Source organism: Etheostoma cragini, chromosome 15 (assembly GCF_013103735.1).
Source record: "Etheostoma cragini isolate CJK2018 chromosome 15, CSU_Ecrag_1.0, whole genome shotgun sequence".
NCBI lineage: Eukaryota > Metazoa > Chordata > Actinopteri > Perciformes > Percidae > Etheostoma > Etheostoma cragini.
The window spans coordinates 18,708,634-18,733,299 of record NC_048421.1 but is presented as its reverse complement, the minus strand read 5'-3'; the positions used below and the strand labels follow the sequence as shown (position 1 = coordinate 18,733,299).

The 24,666-nt window shown below is 42.7% G+C and overlaps 1 protein-coding gene across 12 annotated transcripts in view; it reads right to left on the bottom strand.

Moving 5' to 3' along the window:
• LOC117958594 (RNA binding protein fox-1 homolog 3-like) overlaps positions 1 to 24,666 on the bottom strand; it is a 407,104-nt gene that overhangs the window by 105,044 nt on the left and 277,394 nt on the right. Inside the window, exon 1 of one of the 12 annotated variants that reach the window (XM_034895087.1) lies at positions 16,935 to 17,503. The exons of the other annotated variants lie outside the window; for them this stretch is intronic. Coding sequence (XP_034750978.1) covers positions 16,935 to 16,952 — 18 coding nt within the window. The 5' untranslated portion in view covers positions 16,953 to 17,503. Of the gene's footprint in view, positions 1 to 16,934; positions 17,504 to 24,666 lie in introns of those variants that run through there. 12 annotated transcript variants of the gene reach the window in all.

Below are 24,666 nucleotides of genomic sequence, written 5' to 3'. Positions count from 1 at the left end.
TTTAGCTGCATAAAGACACCTGTCCACCCTATACCATCAGTAAGAATCCAACAACTAACATGGCAAAGACCAAAGAGCTGTCCAAAGACACTAGAGACAAAATTGTACACCTCCACCAGGCTGGAAAGGGCTACGGGGAAATTGCCAAGCAGCTTGGTGAAAAAAAAAGGTCCACTGTTGGAGTATTCATTAGAAAATGGAAGAAGCAAAACATGACTGTCCATCTCCCTCGGACCAGGGCTCCATGCAAGGATCTCACCTTGTGGGGTCTCTGTGATCCTAAGAAAGGTGAGAAATCAGCACAGAACTAAACGGGAGGAACTGGTCAATGACCTGAAAAGAGCTGGGACCACCGTTTCCAAGGTTACTGTTGGAAATACACTAAGACGTCATGGTTTGAAATCATGCGTGGCACGGAAGATTCCCCTGCTTAAACCATCACATATCAAGGCCCGTCTTAAGTTTGCCAATGAGCATTTGGATGATCCAGAGGAGTCATGGGAGAAAGTCATGTGGTCAGATGAGACCAAAATAGAACTTTTTGGTCATAATTCCACTAACCCTGTTTGGAGAAAGAAGAATGATGAGTACTGTGAAGCATGGGGTGGTAGCATCATGCTTTGGGGGTGTTTTTCTGCACATGGGACAGGGCGACTCCTCTGTATTAAGGAGAGGATGACCGGGGCCATGTATTGAGAGATTTGGGGGAAAAGCCTCGTTCCCTCAGTTAGATCATTGAAGATGGGCCGAGGCTGGGTCTTCCAACATGACAATGACCCGAAGCACACAGCCAGGATTACCAAGGAGTGGCTCTGGAAGAAGCATATCAAGGTTCTGGCTAATAATAATAATAATAATAACCCAATAGAGAAGCTTTGGAGGGAGCTCAAACTCTGTGTTTCTGTTTTTCCGCGTTATCTCATTAATTAATTAACACCGACAATGTTCTTATCGCGTGTTAACGCAGTTTTTATTACTTCTTTATTGTTGTAAAAGTTTGTTGCTCACAGGCTTTGTAAATACTGCAAAGTTGAATTTTCTTATCACCGGAGTACTTCCAGTCCGAAATATCACCTTTACAGTTGCTACCAGCAAATCATTCAACCAAGCACACAGTGGCGCGAGGCTTCGGCAGGCAACGTTAGATGCAGCGTGTGGGTAAGTGGAGATAAACAAAGGAAAGAGACACTAACAAATACCATAGCAACGGGGATAGCTACAGACTGCAGGCACATTAGAGGGCATCGGTCCGAGAATAGCAACAACGATGGCAGGTATGAGATTCCCTCAAGACGCACCATCACAAGAAAAATACACGAGTTGTATGAAAAAGAGAGGAGTGCAAAAGCGACCACGCCACAACATGTGCGCGCGGGACACTTTATTGAAGTTGCACAGCAGTGGAATGTGTCAAATAAAGTCCCCGCAATTAGCCCAGACAGCACGAATAGATACGAAATCTGATCTCTGCTGCAAGCCTCCTGCCTTCTGATCATGTCCCCTGCTTTGCGCACGGTCTCCAGCGTTCGGTCCCAGTGTGTCTGCTTTACAGCGCGTTGGACTGTGTCCCTCAGTGTCTCTGCTTAACAGCGCGCTGGACAGTGTCCCTCATTGTCTCTGCTTACCAGCGCGTTGGACAGTGTCCTTGCGAAGTGCAGAAAAGTTGTGGGGCTCCAAACCCAGTCCAGCAAGGGCTGCAGAGTTAGAGCAACAACAGAAGAACGTGGACATAAGAAGGAGTCGCTTATGCAACACGTTCCAACCAGATGGAATTCATCTCTGGACATGATAAATACATTAGGTTTAAATTGAGATTTATTTATTTAACTGCTACTTTGTAAACAAAATGCTGGTAAGTTTTTGCAGAACAAATGTAACGGCACTTTGGTTTAAATGGCAGAACATAAAAAAAAAATTGCACTATATACACTACTTTTCAATTCATTATTTCATTTTGCGATTAAACGCGATTAATCAGAAAAATTATGCGATTAATCGCGATTAGAGACCGGCCCTAAAACGGAGCGTTTCAGACAGAGCCTGAATACAGATATAGTCAGACAGACAGTATGAGAAGAATTAAGTTTTTTTTGAATATTGAAGCATGTAAACATGTTCTATTAGAAACTCAAAATACATCTATAAAACTGAAAATGACCATGATATGGGACCTTTAATAAATGACAAACAATTATGCAATTATGAGATTTTCTGTTGACTAATATCCCATGCTTCGATTTCCAATTGCTGGTTTCAGCACTAATCCAAAATATGCTAAAAGAAATAAATAGGTCCTGTAACAGCCCCAAACAGGCACACATATGCACAGCAGCATTCTCACTGTATATGCAGAGTGCGTGCGGGGGAATTTCCCAACATCAAAAATCAAAGCATTTAAGTAGATTGTACACAAGCACGTCTTGGAAGCTTGATCTTACTAATCTACAAATGGCTTCTTGTTATTAAACTGCTAATTCAGAGGATTAAAGGATCCATGAGAACACAATCCCCTTTACTTCCTTTCCAGGGTATGCTGAAGGTGGCTTAAATATTAATTAAGCACACACACACGCACACACACATCCGCCCATATGCACACACATACGGCAGAGTATATAGAGTACTGGCTTCAGCTCAGGACTTAGTACAGTATGTACATCTGGGACTTTTCTCAGTTTTTCTCATTTTGTCAAGCAGTGCCTTTGTTTCTCTCAGCCACAAACGCACATCCAGAAAGCGTCACACACAAGAACCCATTTTCATATCGCAGACAACCATATCTTACTGATTAGTAAGATAATATTCATTCTTTTTTTTCAGAATGCTCAGCAGTGTCATCTCCCGACTTCTCTGATTTCACATGACTCAAAAATCCTCATTTGACATCTTTTTTATATATTTTATTTATTTATTTATATTTATTTATATATTTATTTTTTGCCAAAATGGCACAGGATGAGAAAATAATCTCTGGTTGCAGTACAGTGCTCTGTGTGAGGAGATTTCACAGGCTTACGCAGATAAACTCAGAGTAAGAACACACCTGTATGTTCTGGCCAGAGTGTCATTTACTTTGTGGATTGTTCCGGTTGTATTTTCTGCTTCTTCAAAAATGTTCCATTCGGATTACAGCTCATTGTGAATTCATGAAAGCGTGTTATGTGGAGAATCTAAAGTGTAGCCACAAGATTTGTATTTTCTTTTCATCTGAAAACCCAATATTTCCATTTTGGGAAGAAGTAACAATCTGAATCAATTTTATTGTACTTTATCTCTAACATAAAAAAGGACTCCGGCTGGAGAAAAAAATTGCTCATTTTGCCAGCCAAGGGCATGCCAGCTCCTTTAAAAAGTGCTGTAAATTTTTCCAGTTTCTTTTTTCTTCTGATTAATTTCTTGTTTCCACATTTTTCAAACAGCAAAGATCTCATTCTGTGATTGAATCGGTTATATATAGCACATTATACATTATATATAGTACATTAAGACTGACACTAATAATACATTTTGACATGCTTGCCGTGCTGAAGCTGCACAAACTGCTGATAACGTGGATTTACAAGGTGTATCACTGCGCCCCACATTAAATGAAAAGTTAAATTATGAACCAATCTATTTCTGATTTTAACAACATCCTCCAACGACACATTATTTTAAGTGTTCCTGTAAAAAAAAAAAAAAAAAAGCCATTATGAATATAAAGCGCCTCAAATTATTGTAATATCTTGATGAAAAGGAAAAGTTCATCTCGTCCAGTCCCTCCCGGTCTTTAAAAAGAGACAGTAAATTGACATCGAGTGTCAAGCGTATAAAAGTCAAAGAGTCAAATCTGCGCCATAAGCCAGCCAGAGAGAATGGGGGGGGGGGGGGGGGGGGGGGGGGGGGGGGGGCATGAAAAACTACTCACAGCGGATCACATTACCTGCCTTTTTCACTGAAATAAGCAGTGTAATTTATCCTGACCTTTTTAGATTACTATGAATGTGCTGTCTGTGTAATTTTAACTGAAGGCCTCAGCAGCTTTGCTGGTCTGGAAACACTGGCTATGAAACCTGAGGAGGCGGCCGCTGATGGGGACCAGTGGGCTGGTGCCACCAATACAGCAATGATACAATAGCAAACAAATACTGGGGGACTGCCTGATATTCACAGCCTACTGTATTAACACACATCCTGGCAAATCGCTTTATTTCGTCATAATCATCATCATCATCATCATCCTTATCATCAGACTCTGTGTTCTCGCCGAGACCGATTGCTCACCATTACTGACGGCTAATAACAAAAGTAGAAGCCTGTTTTAGCTGTGACAAGTGTTGCAGGATTAGAATTTCATTCCTAATGGGTTCTCTGGTAACGGTTTAATTCACTACCTATGCGATATCAATTCCATTATAATCTCATTAAGCTATTGCACACGGAGGTGATTTTCGAATGAATGTGAAACATCCAACCGTACGCCCCCCTCTAATTGAGCAATACTTTTTTATTCATTTATATTGGCCATTATTAAATTAATGAACTTAATGGACTTATTTTCTAAATTGCAAAGACCCCTGGCTACATGTTTTTAATTCCATTAGCCGACATATTGAAAGAAAGAAAAGAAAAAGGAAAAAAGAAAAGAGATACACAAAGGTGCGCAGGCAATTAGCCTACTGCTGCGTCAGATCATCAGTGGCACAGTTCCCCTTCTCTCACTAGCGGGAGTTTGTCCATCTTGTCCTGGATCTCTGGTGACAGCGCTCAACCTTCACACAAATGTTTTCAACTCATATGTTACTTCTTGTATGAATTGCTCCACTCAGCCTCAGACCTGACGCCGTTGTAACCCTTAATCTGTCGCCCCTTTGATATTAAGACACAGCGCACAAGCCGTGACAACATATTTGAATATTGTATTGTAAGCCGAACTAAACATAAACCTGAATAATATATGAAATAGATTTTTTTTCCAGTAACCAGAGGCCAACGCACAAAATTGGCCAGAAGATGAAAGCGATGGATCTGCATAACTGAACGGGCTGATCAATACGTCTCAAACTAAAATGGCAAGTCTTGATAAGGTTATTGAATTTTTCTTTTTTAATTAAAAACCATACGACTGCGCTCTCTGTCAAATGCCATGCCGTCGCTGATGATGAGAAGCGGACAGAGTGTTGTCCTTATTTATATATGTTCATCGCTATGTTAAAAAATAATAATACTGCAGGCGGGAGTGTCGGCACGTCATCAATCAGTGCAGCAGAGATGTTTATTTTCTGTTTGTCTCCGCTGTGTCCCGAGATTAAGCTGTCATGGAAGCTCTCAAACCACAAACAATGACATTCGTATAGATATTAATTCTACATGTCACGCATGACATTTTCTATTTAATGCGTACACCTAGGCAAAAAAGCTGCCATCCTTTTATTTATATGTTCCCTCCGAAAATGATGCAACAACAGAGGCAACACTAATGCATCCATATGCCCATGGATTATGTAACACGCAAGACATTGCATCCGTTTTGTTTAGAGTTAACGTCCAAAAGTGGCACACTCTCTTCCCGAATTCTAGTCATGAAAATGCATAATTTAAAGGAGCTGAGACCAAGCTGTTCCTCGGCGGTGCAGAGCAAGCGCTGCATCGTATCAGTGTGAACATCAGTGGATAGAAAACGCTGCTCCCTGGAGAGAGTGCCATTACATTCAATCGTCAACCGCTGGATAAAACTCATTTCACTCTGCACAGTGTCTGAATGGCTCTATACGTTCTGCAGAGGCCACGATGTGAGAGCACAGCATGTCGGAGCCACACTAAAGGGATTTTAAAGCAGGTTAGAGCACAGCACAAAAGCCAGCCGCACAAAGCCACAGAGCGCTGGGGCAGAACGGCAAAGGCACTGCCGCCACAGCTGACCGTCCTCGCACAGCCCGAAGGACCCCGAGTAAACAAAGCGCAGAGTCGCCGCTTGTCTGGAGGTCCAAGCCAAGTGGTTGACAGCACGATAATGTTGGTCTCTATTTTTAGATGAATGAAAGCGTCTGTGGGTAAACTGAGTTTTAAATATTCATTCCTTGTCTCTATTTAGCACTATCACCATGCACCTGAACCAAAGAAGAAAGAAAATGGTTTCCGATCATCATCCACTGAGATGTGTTGAACATGAACACATTTGCTGGGTTTTCACTCCCTTCATTCACAGGCTCACGGCACGGTCAATGCATATCTTAGCCAAACATGTCAAATATTATTATCAAGGCAAGTTGGACTGTTTAGAAGTGCTGTCATTTGGCAAGTGAGTGGTCTTCTACTTGTTTAACTGAATATTTCTGTTTCTAGTTGAAGCTTAAACAGGCGCTTTGTCCTGCTCACACCGGGCATGGAAACAGACACCAGTAGCTACAAACAGCATACTGTGGGTTATATAATGTTCATGAAAACTATATAAGAAAGAACTCATCCCCGCACACAACAAACACCCTCAACATCACACTGACAGGAGGGTGCACGCAAGCGTAAATGAATGCACAAGCACGCTGACACCGAGAGAGGCCAAGCCTGACACGAGGTGAGATGAAGTAGCGTTTCTCATCATCCGCTGGCTGGCTGTGTCTGACCTGGAGGATAGAGGTAGGCCCGGGGCATGGCCTCGGGACCCAGGCTACCGTAGTGAAAAAGAGCCTCCGCCGAGACTTATAAAGCCCAAGCCACAATTTACTGGGTAGGCTCAAATTGTGGTGTCCAGTGGCCAAAGCGCGGCCCTGCTGTCAGCGCCACTCTTATTTGCTTCATTCCCTTTGACACTGCCTCTCGATTAGGGTCATAAATTCCATGAAATCGGTCAATAACCTATAACACTAATGTCACTCTACTGCCATTAATTTTACAGCCTGGGTGCCACACTCTTTCTTAACCCCTTTTTATGTGTTTGTGTGTGTGTGTGTGTGTGTGTGTGTGGGGGGGAGGGGGAGGGGGGGGGGTTTAACACTCCCACCGATTGATTGAGAAGAGTATATAACAAGCTCTGAATGGAGCAACCTGGTTTACCTTTGAAACCGTAAAGATAAACACATTTATGAAAAACACCAGTGGGAGGGTGGATATGACTGGGACTGTACGTGGTTGGATGACTGTTGCAGCACACCTAACTACACCTGGAGGATTCTCACATTAAAGTCTATAGCTCATTTAAATGAAGAGTTTGACTTTTAAAATACTGGCATCAGCAAATCAAAACCCCACCGTGTGTAACTTTTTGAATTGTACTGCAGAATGTATGGCATACCCCCCCGCGCAAATTACCGGAACAATAAATAAAAGCCGATGACATGGCATCTGTGTTCTCAATGAGCTACAGCGCTGTGAAAAGCGTCTCTGAGCCTCATATATATCATAGAAACACCATTTTTTATTTTTTTTATAATAGTATTATAATTTGTGTATCATGAAACACACAGGTCGCTAATATTGAGACTGACTTCTCTGCATACAGCTCTCACTAATATATGCTAATATGTGTAAATGTCGATGTTTGTGTGGGGATATGAGCTGCATAGGGACGTACGGTCACATCACTTCTACATCAAATTTAAGGGAGTGAGCCAATGAGATTGTCATTGAAGACTGAAGCTAAATTATCGCACACTGAAAAACGCATCACTGAAAAAAGCATATTTATAAAGCATATTCCAGTGTGTGTAAACTCATTTGTACTTGCGTTACAAAACGTAGACATTGGTTACACACACCGAGGCTCTTTTGGTTTGCTTCCTCTACCTTTATATGATTTCAACTGCAGAAAAACCATTTCAACAAAGAACATTTTTACTCCATAAAGCGTTTAATCTCAAAAACAGTTTGTCAGAGACATTTCCAAACAAGCACAACACCAACTGCCGGGCAATTTTTGTTTCTGAATTTTAAAGAGTACGACTTGATGATTCTATTTGAATAACTGAGTATTAAAATAGTGGAAAAGCACACAAATTACATTTGTTGCTGTGAGAGAGAAGGAGAGAGGGCAGAAGTGGTTTTCTTATCATGCGTGGCAGGTTGCCAGAGGATATGTTGCTGCTGTTCTCACAGGGGTTTCTCCTCCAATCTTTTCCGTATGTGAGAGCTGACACTTCAGGGCATATCTATGGCACAGGCGTGTTAGTGATGCACACGCCTTCTGCTGAAACAGTGCTGACGAGGATGAAGGACTGCCATGAGAGACTGCTAGAGTTACTGGCAGCGCAACAGGCCGGCCGCAAAAAGTTAAAGAAATAAATGAATCAGACTGCAAAACAACAAACTGCATATTGGCATTTGGCAGTGGAAAAGCTCACTGAAACAGGTACTTCTCTTTAAGTACTTTTTGAACTGAAAGAGGAGAGGAAATCGGACACTTTTAGGCCAATGCGTCTAAATCCTGCCCCTAAAGAGCTTAAATGACTAATGCTGGAATCCTTAGGGCCGTTTCATAGTCAACGCAAGCAACGCGCTCCTTTCATAGTCTACACAGTGGACGCAAGCAGAAAGCGTCACGGGCGATGCATAACATAAAGTACACCGCTCACGCAACAGGGGGTAGCAGAGTCACCGGTGACTTTGCAGGTGGTGTGTATTGCTTTCCCTCACCCTGTCTATCTCCCTCGCTCTCTCCTGTCGTATTTCATGCAGCCTATCAAGGAGGGTAGTCTCACCTTGCTCCATAATAGGCCTGACTCTCTTACCACAACGGGATGCTGATGATGTCAAGGTGGTAGGGGGTGAGATGGTGGGGTAACTGCAGAAAGGGTCTGAGCCACCAGTGTCGGGGTGGTGCGAGGATGAGATGGAAATGGGGAAGAGGTAGTGGTAGAAGCCCCTGATGTTGGCGGTGGGAGGGTCAGATAGAAGTGGTGGAAACTGGGTTAGGGATGGGACAGGCTTGGGGATTAGATGGAGGTGCCTGATTGATACTTTCTTCTGTTAACATAACGTATACTTGAAATAACGTACGATACTTGCAGTGTGGTCCCTTACGGCAACAGATAGTATTGCGTGCATCGGCGCAAAGAGTAACAAAAACTGTGATAACACATTTTGCTATGCGATGCGTAGCCTTGTGGACACGTGCGTGCCGACGCGTTGACTATGTCACGGCCCTTACTTGTTGTCCTTGTGTCAATGTTCAAATGAAGTCTTTGTTTATTATTTTAAGGTGAGACATCTTGAAATTGAGGCCCAATCTTTCAACCTTTGCTCTAGTTTGTTTTTGGATCACCGTTTGTTGGAGAAGCAATCTATTTAAATATTTAATTCTCAGAGTCTGTATGATGGAAAATGTCTGCTTCACTTAAGTTTAAAACATTACTCTGCATAATCGCACATCCCTCAACAATACGTGTGATCCACTCATCCGGGTTTGTTCACTCAGTCACAAGTGAAAAACAGACAATATCATCTGGTGTTTTGGCAAGTTGGTGTGCGTTGGCAACCTTCCATCCTACTACTCCACCAGCTCCTCATTGTTTTGCTGTACAAGCTGCACTCCTTTACTCCCTCAGAGAGAGAGAGAGAGAGAGAGAGAGAGAGAGAGAGAGAGAGAGAGAGAGGGAGAGAGAGAGGGAGAGAGACCTTTTAACAATCAGATTTTTTTTAAAATATTTTCCTCCTCTGGAATGGCTGGAGTTGAACTGACACAGAGGGAGGAAGAATGGCCGCTCGTAGTAACAGCTCAGCTCACAAGCCTCTGGACAACCTGAGGCATGGCCATCCAATCCCACATCATTAAGGCTAGAGTCCTTTATTGTGTTGGAGGCATTAAATGGTGCGCTGGCTATAGCCCTGAAGTCACACTCCACTAGGAGAAAACAGCAGAAAAATAACGGCACAGCTGGATAATGACTTTTCCCTGGGAGGCTGACCATGTGTACAAAAGCGCTAATGATAGCAGGTGCAATAAGCGAGCGCAAGGCTTTTACTGCGTCCGGATCTATTTTCCACTGCTAAACTCGCCAGTGATTTCCCCGGTGTAGGTGTCTTTCTGTAGTTTAAGAACACCACCACCCCCTTCCTCCCTCTCCATTCTCACTCTCTCTCTCCTCCTGTATCTAATCTCTTCATCAGCTGTGCAGCTAATATCAAAGAGGACTGCAGTGTGAAAATCCTGCAAGTAAAACCTGCTCTCAGAGTCTAATCACAATTAGCTGGGCTCTAGACCCATTAGCCCCAAGGGGAAGAGACCAAAAGCTGACAGAATTATTGTTAAACTTACTGATTGCTAATGGTCCCACAGAGCACGAAAGGGTGGGGTAGGGGTTTAAAAAATAAAAAACAGGGGGGGGGGGGAAGAGAACACATTTCTACAACCCTGATTTTTCTTTGGGGATTGATTTGTCTAAGTTGTCAGAATTACTCTAAAAATGTACAATTCACAATTTGCTTGAATCTCATTGGTATTAGCGGTTAAACAGATAACACGTTTCCTGGATGTACTGACTCCAATGCTTCCTGAGCCTGGCTTTGTAGCAGAGCTGTTACATCAGCTCCGCTACAAAGGAATGTGTGCCTTCCAGATTATAAAACATTAAGCTGGAAATTAATGACTGATTGCAACAGCCGTTACTGAAACTTACTGGAAAAAAGAGCAACACCTCGCATAGACATAACAACGGCACGTGACTGCCCAACAGTGAATCACCTGCAGTATAAGCCTTTCAAAGAAGCGCCTTGCATTTGATGTTAAGCCCCCAAACTGTTCTGGCTGTCGAAGGACTTGCCGGGAGATAGAAATGTCTAAAGTTATTACAGCAGTCAGGTAAAGTGTGTGGCAACGCGGCCCTGTAATGGGGGTGGAGAGCCGGCCAGCAGCAGCTAATGAAGGCGTCTCGGGGAGTACTAAAGAGTCTACGTGACACTACTCCTGATTTGCCCGTCTGAGGACACAGATCAATTAATACATTAACAAACGATTGCAAGCACTTCATCTTGCAATATGAAACCGGCGGCCTGGACTCACTTCCCGACCGTCCAGACTGGCGGATCAGCCCTGCCTCCATACCCAGTCCACCATGAATATCAACAGCCGCTGCCGGTTAAACTGCAAACCCCTCTGTTTGGGTTTGTGACGTCTTGCCAGAGGCTGAGACCATATGCATGCATTGAAACCACAACACATGCTCTACATGTTTGCACTGTGTGCAATAAGGCAAGATGTTTTAAGCTATTCTTCATCTTCTAAGAATATCTAACCTACTGATACAATCTGCAATATGATGCACCATATATCACCAAATCGCAACAGCTTTGATTGATTGTCTGCCTTAAGGGAATTCACTTTTACTAATGACCAGAGCTCGAAAGCCTCAAACGGCTCCTTCCACATTTTTAAACTGCTGCTGCCCCCCCCCCCCCTTACAGATAAAAACAAAACATTAATGCAGGCCAAACACACCATGTGAGCAGCCTGCGGCACACTTCGCTGCATTGGTTTGGGAAGTCTAACGTAAACCATTGCTCCTCGCCATGCCATATATATATCCAGTCTCCCCATTACCACCATCTCTACTCGACAGCAAGGGCCCTGCACTGCTAAATTATTCATCACACTGAGGGGAGGACAGAAGCATGCATGGTTTCTCCACTCCGTGCCTCTTCCCTTTTTCTCTGTCTCTAATGCAAAGGAACAGCCGGGGTAGAGAGAATGATAATACAGGCCGTCTCTCCTTCACTGTGTGGCCATCGCAGGAGACGTCGCTTCCACTTCCTACAATTACCATGAGGTTGGGGTTGGTTTTTGGGTTGCGTGCTGTGGCAGACCAGACGGTCGCTGGCTTACCTGCCATGCATACTGTATGGGAGAAAAGGGTGGGTGGCACCCAGGGGCCCCATGCATAACCTGGGACGCCTTGGCATACACATTCATCTATATCAGTGGGCAACGGGGAAATGTAAGCCAAAGGTAATTGCCCTGGATAAGAACATCTGCCTGGTGAATAAATATTCTAATGAGGTGAGCTTGCAGGTTCCCCAGACTGATGCACGGCTGACAGGCCTCCGGAGGGAACGCAGGTAATGCTCACCACCTGCAGCTTCCTCTCCCAGCTAAACGCTGGCCAACTAACGGTACGTGTCCACATGGAGCGTCAATGCCACGTTTTCCATTCATTGTCTGAGCGGCCGCGCAAGGAATTCTGGTTTAGTCACACAAGTTTTGAGAGCCGGGGCACCGAAATGCCCGCGCCTCATTTGCATAAAGTTGAGGTCCGCCACACCTCTCGAAACTCACCAAAAAATCTTTTAAAGTGGCTGTCGAGCTAAAATGAAGACAGATTCTGCAATATCATATTTGCTTATTTATCATCTAAAATGTTTTCAAGAAACTCATTCTGATAACTATTTTCATAAATTTGAGAAAGTTTCCAAATGAGCTGCCATGTTGATCCGTTTTAAAATTCGGGGAGCAGAGAGCCCACGAGAAAGGGTTTGTCCAATTGGGTGCAACCGTAGCGGATGTTGGAGGGTGTAGCCTGTTTTCTTTGCTTGTCAGTGGTCCTTGAATAGATATTGACAACTGCTAGTGGCAAGCATATGAATCGTTAAATCATGGCAAGCGGGGCAATTCCTCTAATTCCTCTTAAAAAAGCGCCGCTGTGGACACGTACCCTAAAGCACACACTCAGCCACAGACATACACTGTAGATACCAGGGATGGCTGGTAAATCATTGATCATGCACTGCTTGTGAAGTTACTGTTCTCAGGAATGACTAGTGCAATGCTATACTGCAAGCAGCAGTTTCACTTTTCATGTCATCCAGCGAATGTTCTGCTGCTGAATAGATGTAGATCTGAGAGGGAAGTGAGAAGATGGCCATAATTCTATCACTCTACTTCTTGCAGTGAAACTGGAACTGTCATATTTTTCTAAATTGTCTTACTGCTGCCCATTCTCACTTACTATTTCTTGGCTTAGCACCCAAACTTATGTAAACACTTCTGTTATTACACAGGGCACACGCAGACATTCATTTCCATTGTTGTCTCTCATAAATGCTGGTTACTAACTGAGCTCTGGGGAGCTTATTCCCCAGAGTCCTTAAAGGAGGATTCTGGTTGATTCCAACACATAGCTCTGTTGTCTGTAAATTTAGAGTGCTGTCAGTAGAGAGAAAAACAAAAACAATTGGTGTTGCCTACACCATGTTATCTTCCTGCTAGCGTTAGCACCCAACAGGCTTAAACAGGGCAAGTTTTAAACGTGTTTTTAACTTTTAAACATGTTCAAAATGTCATTTAAATAGCCTAGCCAGGTGCAGTGATTCCTTCCGCGTGAACACAGTGAATCTGACTGCTGTAGATGTGAAAGAAATGCATGAAAGTCCTGCTAATTCAGCTCTGTTAAGTTCCTGTGTTGAGACGGCAGTTTGAGTGCTACAACACAGAAAGAAGATAAAACAAAAATATTTATCTATTTCATTATTAAATAAGGTACTGTCTCCAAACTTACCTCCTTCTAGTTGTATTACAGAACTTACTTTTAATAAGCATATGCTTATTTTTTTAAATATGTTTTTATCTCTTTTCGGTGTTGCAGTTTGTAGACGGTCCCGAAACACTCCTTGCAGTATCAACACAGAAACTAAACAGAGCTGAATGAGCACAACTTTTATGCCTTTCTGTCACATCTACAGCAGTCAGATTCACTGTGTTCACTCGGAAGGAATCACAGTACATGGGTTGGCACTTTTAATTACATTTTGAACATGTTGTAAGGCTAAAACATGTTTAAAACTTGCCCTGTTCAAGCCTGTTGGGTGCTAACGCTAGCAGGAAGATAACATGGTGTAGGCAACACCAATTGTTTTCATTTTTCTCTCTACTGAAAGAACTCCAACTTTCCAAACAACAGAGCAAAGTGTTGAATTTGACCGGAATTTTCCTTTAAGTTTTTTTCCTCAGATTAGTTTTGCACCTAAATCCTGGTTGCAGCTGTTGCCCTGGCCCTGGTCCGCGCCCTGCTACACCCTGCTACGCTCTACAGTGCCCTGCTACGTCCAGCTACACCCTTCTACACACTGCTATGTTAAGCAGTGCCCCGCTACACGGTGCAGTGCACTGCTACACCATGAACTACTACAACAACTACTATTTCTAGTCACTGTTCCATTCCTTTATTTATGAATATTATTGCCACTGTTAATCACACCCCCCACCGGCATCGCCTACCAAAAGCTCGGGTCTGTCCCGGGTTTCTCTTGTGAACCGATACTTTAAATAAAATTGAATTGATTTATTTTTAGTTTAATCCATACACTGTTTTTGTCAAAGAATTGTGAAAAGGGTCCAGAACAATTTCCTACATCCCAAACACATTAAATCTACTGCGATATAAAACAGACAAACCTCATCCTCAAATTTGAAAATAACTATACTTGGCATTTTGTCTTGATAAATAAGGATTTACCTATACATTTTATTTCATTTTAACATTTTCTAAAACTAAATACCATCCTCTGAATTCCAACATGACCAGTCTGATGTCACATTTTAGGGCAGCATTTTACAATCTTTTTCATGGTCTGTTAATATGACCATTTATTTCCCCATTATTTCTTCAATCTTTTAGGCAACTACTCTACAGGAATGTCTGAGTACTGTCAAAATGGCCCGTCACAATTTCCCAGCCCAAGGCAAAATCTTAAAATTGGTTGTTATGTCTAACACACAAAGACATTAAATGTTCAATGATATAAAACTGAGGGGGGAAAAAAAGCAGCGACTCCTCACAATTCAGAAGCCGGGGACGGTAAATGTTAAGAACTGGTGCTTTATAAATTATTTAGACAGGTTGTTAGTCCCTTTCCTAAATTAATTACGGTTAACATTCCATTGATTATCTTATCAAACCAGCATTATGTATTTGTTTTTTTCAGACTGAGATTAAAAACTGAATAACAACAAAACCAATAACAATAACTCCCGTGCGTTTGTCTTTTTTTTTTGCATCCTATCTGTAGCTAACCTGGATAAAAATATATTTACTACCTTTTTCTTTTTTGAGCAAAACATTCCCATCAACACTTGACATTTTGCTTCAGTGATCATTCAGAAATGTATCCTGTTGCATCAAAGTGACAGAGATAATTATAGATTTTAGACTTATGGCTGGAAATGATAAAGACAAGGCAGTTATGCATTGAATTAATGCTTAAAGCTAAATAATAATGCTACTTCACAAGTGAATAGAAACTGAAAGTAGTCAAATGTCTAGCTTGTCTTAGTCCAACATTAATGGAAACCACTCACAAACACACAAGATAATGTACAGTAGATGCATTAGCTTCTTCACTGATCTGATGAGAGATACAGCCCACTACAGCGTGAGTATGAGGCCCACTATGACACCGATGAGCCCGCCAGGCTGTAAACAGTCAGCGATACTGCTTCATTCCATTCAGCCTTTCTGTGTGTGGTCATCGCTGCCGACAGAGTGCAGGGAGAATCAGTAAAGGAACTGGCGATAGAAAAGGATGAGCTGCGTCCTCTTAGCGCCGCTTCAAACAGCCCACGAAGACTCTCAATAACCATCAATACCCAGGAGGCATCACAAGACTATCAGGGAGGCCTGTGCTGGAGTGAAGCCCTCAAAAACAACACTGCACGCTGTATTATTTTCTTTTAGTTGTAACATAATTTGGAAATCGTTCACCTTCCTGTCATGTCCACTCCACTTGGGAACAAAAAGAAAACTTTTTCTCATGGTTCAAATGTGAGCTTGTCTATCCACTTAGAGTAACTTTGGCCCCAAAACATCCTCTCTCTCTCTCTCTCTGGCAATCTGAGCTCTGAATCAATAATCTAGTGCTGCTTCATTCATAGCATGCTGAACGTTCTTTTGTTACCCAAGTTTTGCTCTCATTTCCAAGTAAAAACAAAATAAATAAAAATAAGAGGTTTTAGTATTTTATCAAAATTAAGTCATGCACGTCAAATAACTTTCCTGCCCCCCCAAAAAACAAAAAGATGCTCTCTCTCGCCCCAGAAATCTGAACTCATGATCAATAGCTACACACACACAGTCTGCAAAGATGCAGCCCAAACTGTTTACAGTGGCAAAGCTGGAAAGATGTGGAGCATTGGAACATAATTCCATTTACTTTGTATTTCTGTGAAGGTGGAAAATGAAAGTTAGCAAAACAGTGGCGGATTAAAATGATCTGTGATGTGCATTAGTGAGAAATAAATGTATTGTGCAGTGTGAATGCTGAAGCAGCAAGCACTGGGTGGGTATTGTTGTGGTGAGAATACAAACCAGCCTGACTAATCACACATGATCTCAAACAGAATTAATCATCAGCTCTGGTTAACTATCTGTAATCATGCTCATTCTGAGCTTAATGCGGCTTCATTTATGAAAAAGCAAAAATAGGAGCAATTCACGCTGACTTAGACGTATTGACAATGAAGACAACACAAAACGCAGTTAAAGCACAGCACAGACGACAAAATCACAATGAGTCCCCAGAAGACCCCGGCAGCTCGTTCTAAGATGCCGGGGTAAATGAGCGAGATATAGTTTCAAATGGCAGACATGCTATATGCTGGGTAGCTTGACTGTCAGCAAGAGTTGAATAGCAATACTTGTGAAGGTATAAGTGCGGGTAATAATCACACTCCAACATCCTCTCTCTCATTTAAAGGATGAATAAATCCAACACATACACACAGGCCTCTATTGCATCTGGCAGCAGCCAGCAACAAAAAAACACATGGAAGTGAAAAACCATCAGCTCTGTTCATGCATGTGGGAGGTATAACCCCCCCCCACCACCACCACCACCACTACACACACACACACACACACACACACACACACACAAACACACTCTCTATATACTGTAGGGGTTAAAACACTTACGCCACACACACTCTAAACACCAACTATTTTTCTAATGCTGGAGCTTTGTGGTCTGTTACTCACCCAAAAGTACATCATCATGGTAGAAGCGGGACAGGTGTGAGCAGGCGGGTGGAGGATAGAGTGGGGCCGAGCACTGGGACCGGTCCAACCAGCCTGGGAGTCAAGAGGAGTCCGAGCGTTTGGACAGAGCTGTTTTTTTTCTGGTCCCCGTTCCACTGAGGCAGCCCTCTCAACTGTTCAATAAGGATTGACTTGAGGTTTTTCCCTTCCCTTCTTCTTTCTCTACACGCAGCTGTTTCTTCACTTATTTCTTTAAAGTCCCCTTCTTTCTCTTCTTCTTTCCAGCACAAAAAAGAGGGGGGGAAAACAGACGGGAGAAAAGGAAAGAGAGCTGGGGAGGTGTTGTAACCTCTTTTTTCTTTTGACACTCTTCCACTCCACTTGCCGCTCCACACCACTCACTTCGAGACTCTCCCTCTCTCTCTCTCTCTCTCTCTCTCTCTCTCTCTCTCCCCCCCCTGTGCCGTCTCTTATTGGTGAATGTGAAATCAGTCGGTACGGCGCCGAGGCTCAACTAGAGCAGCAGCCTGCACTTGACAGCTGCCTCCAGCGTTCCTCCACCGGAGCCGTGTTGCTCTGCATAGAGGAGTGCGCCGAACAAACCGGATCATGCAGACGGTACTGTAAAATTCAACGTCCCGGGTGGGGGGGGGGGGGGGGGGGGGGGGGGGGGGGGAGACAGGAAGCCGGGAGTCATGGTGGAGAGCTATGCGAGGAGGGGAGGGGTGGGGGTGTTGATGATGATGCTGGTGCTAGAGGACAATTCTTCTTTTTACTGTCTGTGACTGAGATGTTGCACTGAAGTTGTGGCAGTTTTATTTCATTGAAAAGAAGAAGAAGGAGAAGAAGACAACACTGAAAAAAAGAAAACTGGGGGATCTCAGAGAAAACCTTAAAGTATGCCACAGGCAATCGGGAGACACAGCCTATTTTCCACTTGTTTTCTGATTTCAGCTGCTGAGCTTCCCCGTCTTTATGTATGTGTGTGTGTGTGTGTGTGTTTGTGTGTGTCGGTACATTTTCTTTCTTCATTCCCCCCCCCCCCCCCCCCCAGTGCAAGCAAACAAACTTGTGGGTTGGTGACCAGGAGTGTGTTCGGTCCAAATGGTTTGGTTTGGTTTTGTGGCGGATCACAGGCCAGATGAAGTTGGTGTGATGACGTTGGTGTGAACCATCGTTGTGTGCCAAGCTATATTACATTACACGCTTTACTGTGTTTTCCATCTGGTGGCTGTGAAGGGGGAGGAGAAAACAGGAGAGGGAGGAGGGGGGGGTGGGGGCGGGGTTTTGGGGGCGCATGGCTATCTTCTAGACAGCACTGTAACAATGAGCCTGCCTCAGCAATTTTCAAAACATATCATCAATACACGACTGGGAGCGCACGCTTTTAAATATTAACCCTGTGGCAACCGGGGCAGGCTGCGGAGAGCTCGAGTGGTTTTGCGGCATCCTCTAGTGCTGGATCATCCAATAAAAGACGTCCTGGGGGATGAGCTAATTTGCTGTAGGATCCTAAAGAACATTTGCCAACTATAGAGAACATTGCCGTAATGAACGGAGCAGATATTTTCAGGTTATGTTACCCATCAGTAATTGCAACATAAGGAGGCTGAGTTAAACTTGCAGCTGGCTTTGAGCGAGTTGATACACAAGGGGCCTCATTCATATGGCGTAACTGTCATCTTGAATTTATCACCCATTTTATTTTTCCCACCTCCTTCAGGAAAGCACAAGTGGATGCTGAAATATGAAACGGCAGTCAAAGAATCATATGCATGCAAATATTGTGATGTTTTTAGAAGAATGGTTTATTCTAAAAGTGAGCTTCGCTTTGGATAAATCAAGACATGCCTCAGATAATTCTTCTTTCCTTCCCTCTCTGTCACATCACAATCCAGCCTTTCCATTACTTTGCAGGCACGCACACACGCACACGCAGACACACACCTTTTATTTGTGGCATAACCATGCACATACAAGTCCTCCATATCTTTATACATGTCCACTAGAACCCAATGGATTTACATTAGCAATCACAGAGTGGGTAACCGCCCTACTCCTGCATCAATCTCTGATGGGAAATAAAAATGAAATGCACTTCTCAGGCAACCCGGATTAAGGATCACGCTTTTATCAAATACTGAAGTCTATTTCAAGTCCTGCTCATAAATAACTTAGGGGAGAGAGGGAGGAAAAGAACAAGGGTGGAGGCAATGCCAAAAAAAAAGGAAAGAGAGTGGGAGACTGGAGGGGAAGGGGCTGACAGGCAGGGGTGGAGTGGATCTAGAAAGAAAGAACCATGGTCTGAAGCTAAGGGCACTTGGGGTTGGAGGGATTAGGGAATAAGGTAGAAAATAAGAATCTGAGGGCATTTTAGCATCATCTAATCCCCACTTCTCTTTTCTAGAAATCTCCTTCAATTACAGATGAAAAATGGAATTTGTGTTAAGACCTGGTCTTCCCTGTTTCCTGTCTCCCTGCTTCCCAAGCTGCATTTCTCCCCTGCTCCAAGCTGCTTACCAAGGATGCGAGTGGCTTTCCCGACCATTTAGATTTCCCACTAGTCTAGACACTCCCCAGAGACTCTGCCATCCATTATAAAAGACAGAGCTTTCAAAGAGTGAAGGAAGTGAAGGCCTCACACGGAGCTCGTTGTGCCTAAAATGTCTGTCTGTTTCCGACCCTAACCGGCTCGAGATCTGCTGTCTTAATATTTTATGATGATCTCACCTCTCTTCTGTAGTGTGCTGCTACTTACAGAGCATCTTCTGTCAGACTACACACAGATCCTTGTCATTAGGAAGACTCCTAAGGAGACAATGAGCCCCACTTCCGCCGGGTTCTCACTCTCAACCCCACAACATCCCAGCGGAGTTGCGGGCTAAAGTTATGGCTATCTCGACCTATCGTCTTCATTCATCAAATACTGGGCCCAACAATGTCTGGTCTCAGCTGGTGTGAGGCCCGGTTGGTTGGCTCCAAACGAGGAAAGATGGCACGCCATCCTGTGTCTTGCAGGTAACTTTTCTCTAATTACACACTTTATGGAGTGACCCGTTTTACTACTCGCTGAGAAGGATCCTCAGCCATGCTTGCTTTATCTGCCTTCATCAGCTCCACAGGTGGGTATTGACATTTCTATGCGTATAAGTAGGGCTGTGCACAGTGAAACTGTTATGTAGTACTGCACTCAAACAACAGTAGGATTTTAAGGCTCTGTAAGCTTTGTCAGTAAGGTTTTGTGGTGATGAAGTTTTACATTTCTCATATCTATTTGTAGTGAAAGGAAGTGATACTATTTGCAGCTTCTAAATACTTGCACTCTTGCTCACGCTGGATTCTGGATTGCACAGAAATGTTTTTTACATTTAAAAATGTTTCTTGGTTTGACTGACCTGCACTTTAACAACCAGCTTGAAATAGTCTCACATAGAATCCAGTCTGAATGGGTGTGTGTCAACTTCAACAAAAAAAGAAAAAAAAAGAAAATTCTAAAATTTAAAAAATAGAAAGTGTAAAAAGGTTTTGGCACAGCACTATTGTTTTTTATGAACGGTTTACAGCTACAGGGTAACAAAGAGGCTAGCACAAAGCTAAATCTCTCACCTTCTCCTGCCTACTCAGCTTTACAGTATATAGGTCCTATGGCTGGGCAATATCTCAATATTATATTGATATGAGACTACATTTCGTCTTAGATTTTGGAAAATCGTATTATCATAAATGGCTTACGTGTTGTCTTTTCCTGGTTTTAAAGGCTGCGTTACATTAAGTGATGTCATTTTATTTTATCAGACTGTTCTAGCTCTTCCATAATTTTTTTGCCTCTATACACTTATTCATATCTACATTCCTGGAGATTATTTATCTTAAATATCATTGTAAAGATATTTTGTTAAAGCACTGGTTGTCAACCCTATAATATCGCCACAATATCGTCATCAAGGTATTAGGACAAGAATATCGCAATATCTCATTTTCTTCATATTGCCCAGCCCTTATAGCGCCTTTCCCACTGGCGAAAACAAACACTAACACCCCCACTAACACCTGGCCTTTGTCTTTAATGGGAAATACTGTAATTGGAATTCATGCCACACAGGTGGACATGCTACCTTTTGACCCTCTTCTGGCGTGATGCTACGGTTAAAAAAATTCCATCAACTCCAACATCGTTTCAAATTAGTCACCGAGAAAAAGAGGGTAAGTAAAGGATCCACAATTTTTAGTGGGTTTCCTAATTTTGGTGAAAAAAAAAAAAGAAAAAGAAAAGAGTATAAATCACCAGCGATCAAGATGGAAGCATTGCTCCATTAAACAGTGGTACAGAACCATTGGAGCACTGTGACAAAGTGGAGCTTACATTAAGCAGTGAGGCTGGAGACTTACACTTTTTCCCTTTGGGCTCGCCATAGCTGTAAAGCTCCTGATTTGCTTGCTGCTCAGATTACTGCAAATCTGTATATTCGCCTGCTGGTGATATCAAAGCCAGTACACAGTGGTCCATGTACCAGTTTCAGGCGGTGCACTCTGCTTGTTAGCCTGTGGATACTGATCTTGGCTTCCTGAGAGACTCACAGCTGCAGGGTTGTTGATTTTTAAACTTCTTCATTTGCGTGTTTAGTGTTAATACTGTTATGTGTATTGTTTGTAATCTTTCAATTCTTTTTTTTACTACTCTAATGCTGCAAAATACATACAGAATTTTTGTCCATGCACTCTTCTGGCTCAACTGTTGCCTATGAATTGTAAAAAACAAAAATATTTATGATATATTAAGAGGTCTCAACCTGATATTTACAAATGTTCCATAATAGTTTAACCTCCTGGTTCCGTGGGAATAAAAACAGTTTGTCTGCCCTTTGTAAGGCTGGCAACTTGTCTGGGAAGTATACATCTTCTAACCCAATGCATGCAGGGATATGCTTTAGCCCCCTGCAACGCTGCACACGGTAGGCAGGTAGAGATTATAGCCTCAACTGCACTTTATTTATTTCTCATTTTGTAAAATAAAATGAGAATTTAGCTCAAGTGTGTGCTACAATGACAAAGGGGAAATTGTCTTATGTCATCAAGACATCCTGACAGGCGATAAGTAATGTAAAAAGAAGACTACATGGTTTGAGGTATTTCTATAACCCCAACATTCCAACATTGAGCCTGCATATTCAGCCCTGGAAGACATCATTAAACATCATTTGTAAGCATACATTACCCTACACGCAGCAAATTGCCCATCTGCTGATTCTGGAGCTCACTGTCTAGAAAACAATAAATCTAATGTATGTCTCAACGTAAAGAATCCCGCTAAAGTAACGCCTCCGTGTAGACATACGTTGAGTATATTAAACATAGTTGTGTGCACAGACTGTGTGTAATGTTAATAATGCAGTGTTTACACCTCGGCACTGAGTAGGCAGAACTGGCCCAGGGCTGCAAACTGGCAGGGCTGTGCAGTAATTAGGGGCTGTGTGTTGGGGATGTGAAGGCTTGCTGCGTGTCATGCTGATACCACCGCCGGCGGACTTGGTGTGTCAGCAGCAGGCACACTGAGTGCTACACGAGGCCACACCTTTCTGTCCCAGCAGAAAGTCGCACCTTTTCCCTTCAACAAGCGCTCCTGCAGCCTATGTTACTCAGTGGTCCAAGAAGGAACACAGAGGATGTTAATTTGGTGACAGTGGTCGTTGGCGCTCTTCAACACATGAGCCACGAGTGTGGTTGCCGTGTACATGCACACATTCATATTAACCCCTTACATTTGTCTACACGTTGGCATCAAGGGGAACATTAGGTCTAGTTAGAAAAGAAGTTAGGGTATATTAAAAGGCGCCCTGCAACACAAAAAACGTTTTTACCTAAATTTTTAGAAATATACCAGGTCCATACCTGTTTGTGTTATGTGGGGATTTTGAAAATTACCTCCTCTGTCAGCTCTAGCCACTGGAAAGAAATAAGAGGAGAAATCAGGCCAATTAAAAAAACTGGTCAGTCTGACGTCATGTTGCCTGCGCTCATTACTATTCATGAGCTTGCCCAGTTGTGCTGGGTAAAGGATGCTGGTAGCCAGGCTCTCATTGGCTAGCTGTTAGCCAATCACAGTCAAGCAGCTTAGTTCATTTAATATGAATGAGAAATGGTACAAATCGAGCTGAGTCTTCTTAAAAGGCTTTCTATAGCACACTAGAATGGCTTGAAACAAGGTAACCAGGAGTCCATGTAGAACTTCAGACATTACCACAAAGTAATACGTGTGGCAGGGCAACTTTAGCTTTCCGTGTTTTAATCTTGCCTACATTTAATGCATAACATCTTATGTGTGTTACGTGGTAATTATCGTTTGTTTCATTGAACTTATTTATATTCATTTCTGTCTTAGTGTCTCCATGTATATGTTTGATTCCATCATTCCATCCAATTGTCTCTGTTGCAATCTAACCACGGAATTAAAGACAACCACCTAGTTGATGATCTTTTTTGGATTATTTTCTCTTTATATTAATTTCTGTGCATCCTTTTGTGGACCTAATGTCCCTAGCATGGTCAAGTGTGTTTCCTGCGTGGTAAACGCCAGCAACTCTGCACCTCCCACTTCTAACAAAGGCTTTCAGTTTGCAATCCCATGGCACGATAACCCTGATGACATCACTATGACATCATTAGGAATTGACAAAGCGTTTACAGATGCCACATAGCACATTTACAACGTTCATTCACCGAGCACTGGTGTGTTAAATCAGGGTGATCCTTTTTTAAGGAGAGTTTGTTGGAGGAACTATTATATGATAGGATGTCCCAAGGCTATCCTATTATATTAAATTCTATGCTTTAAAAAGGGTGCTTTGACGAGACTTTTGAACTATGAAAATATCTGTTTAAGTATTTTCCTCCCACATACTTCATTGCATTAGCTTTAGTTAAACTTTTAATTAATTACTGCCTATATATATATGTATCACTGTACACACTGGCTCATAGAGTTGTGAATTAAAGAATAACATTCCCTAGCTTTGCCACATGCAACGCAAGCATACCCAACTGGAATCTTAGCAGCCTCTTGCCTCTCCGTTTGACATTAATTGATAATCAAACAAGCCTTCACATTAGACATTTATGAGATCAGCTGAATTATCTATTTAATGTAACCCAATTATATGCAACCCTTGTGCACCAATCAACAGTAATTCCCGACTCACCGATGACAGCTACAACGACAGATTTAATCAATAATACCCATTGATGAAAACTTGCAACCCGCTTAGAAAGGGGGTAATTAACAAGAAGAAAAAAAAAATGCTGTGCTGAAATTCTTTTTTTTTTTTTCTCTTTGGGAAAATCACGCTGTGATCCTCAGGGTTTATGCTGTTCACAAGAAGCTCTTCTGTGTCGCAAGCTCACATTCCAGCCCCGGTAAAACAAACATTCAAGTTCCCCTTTGACAATTAGGGATAGACATTCATCATTAATCCTTTACACAAGCTTTAACTGCCCCAGCTCTTAATTACAACCTTATCATCTTTTAAAGTCGTTGCCACAAAGCTAAATGTCATGAATTATTCAGTTGTCAGTACAAACTAGACACCGGGCCAGCTTCAAGTGGGAAGAAATGGATCCATACATGGCTTCACCTTTGTTTGTGGGGCCAGAGAAGACACATCTCTGTTTTCCCTCACATGGGACTTTCCTTCCTGAAGCTCAACCTCAGCCAGAAAAGGTCCGATATGAAATAAAA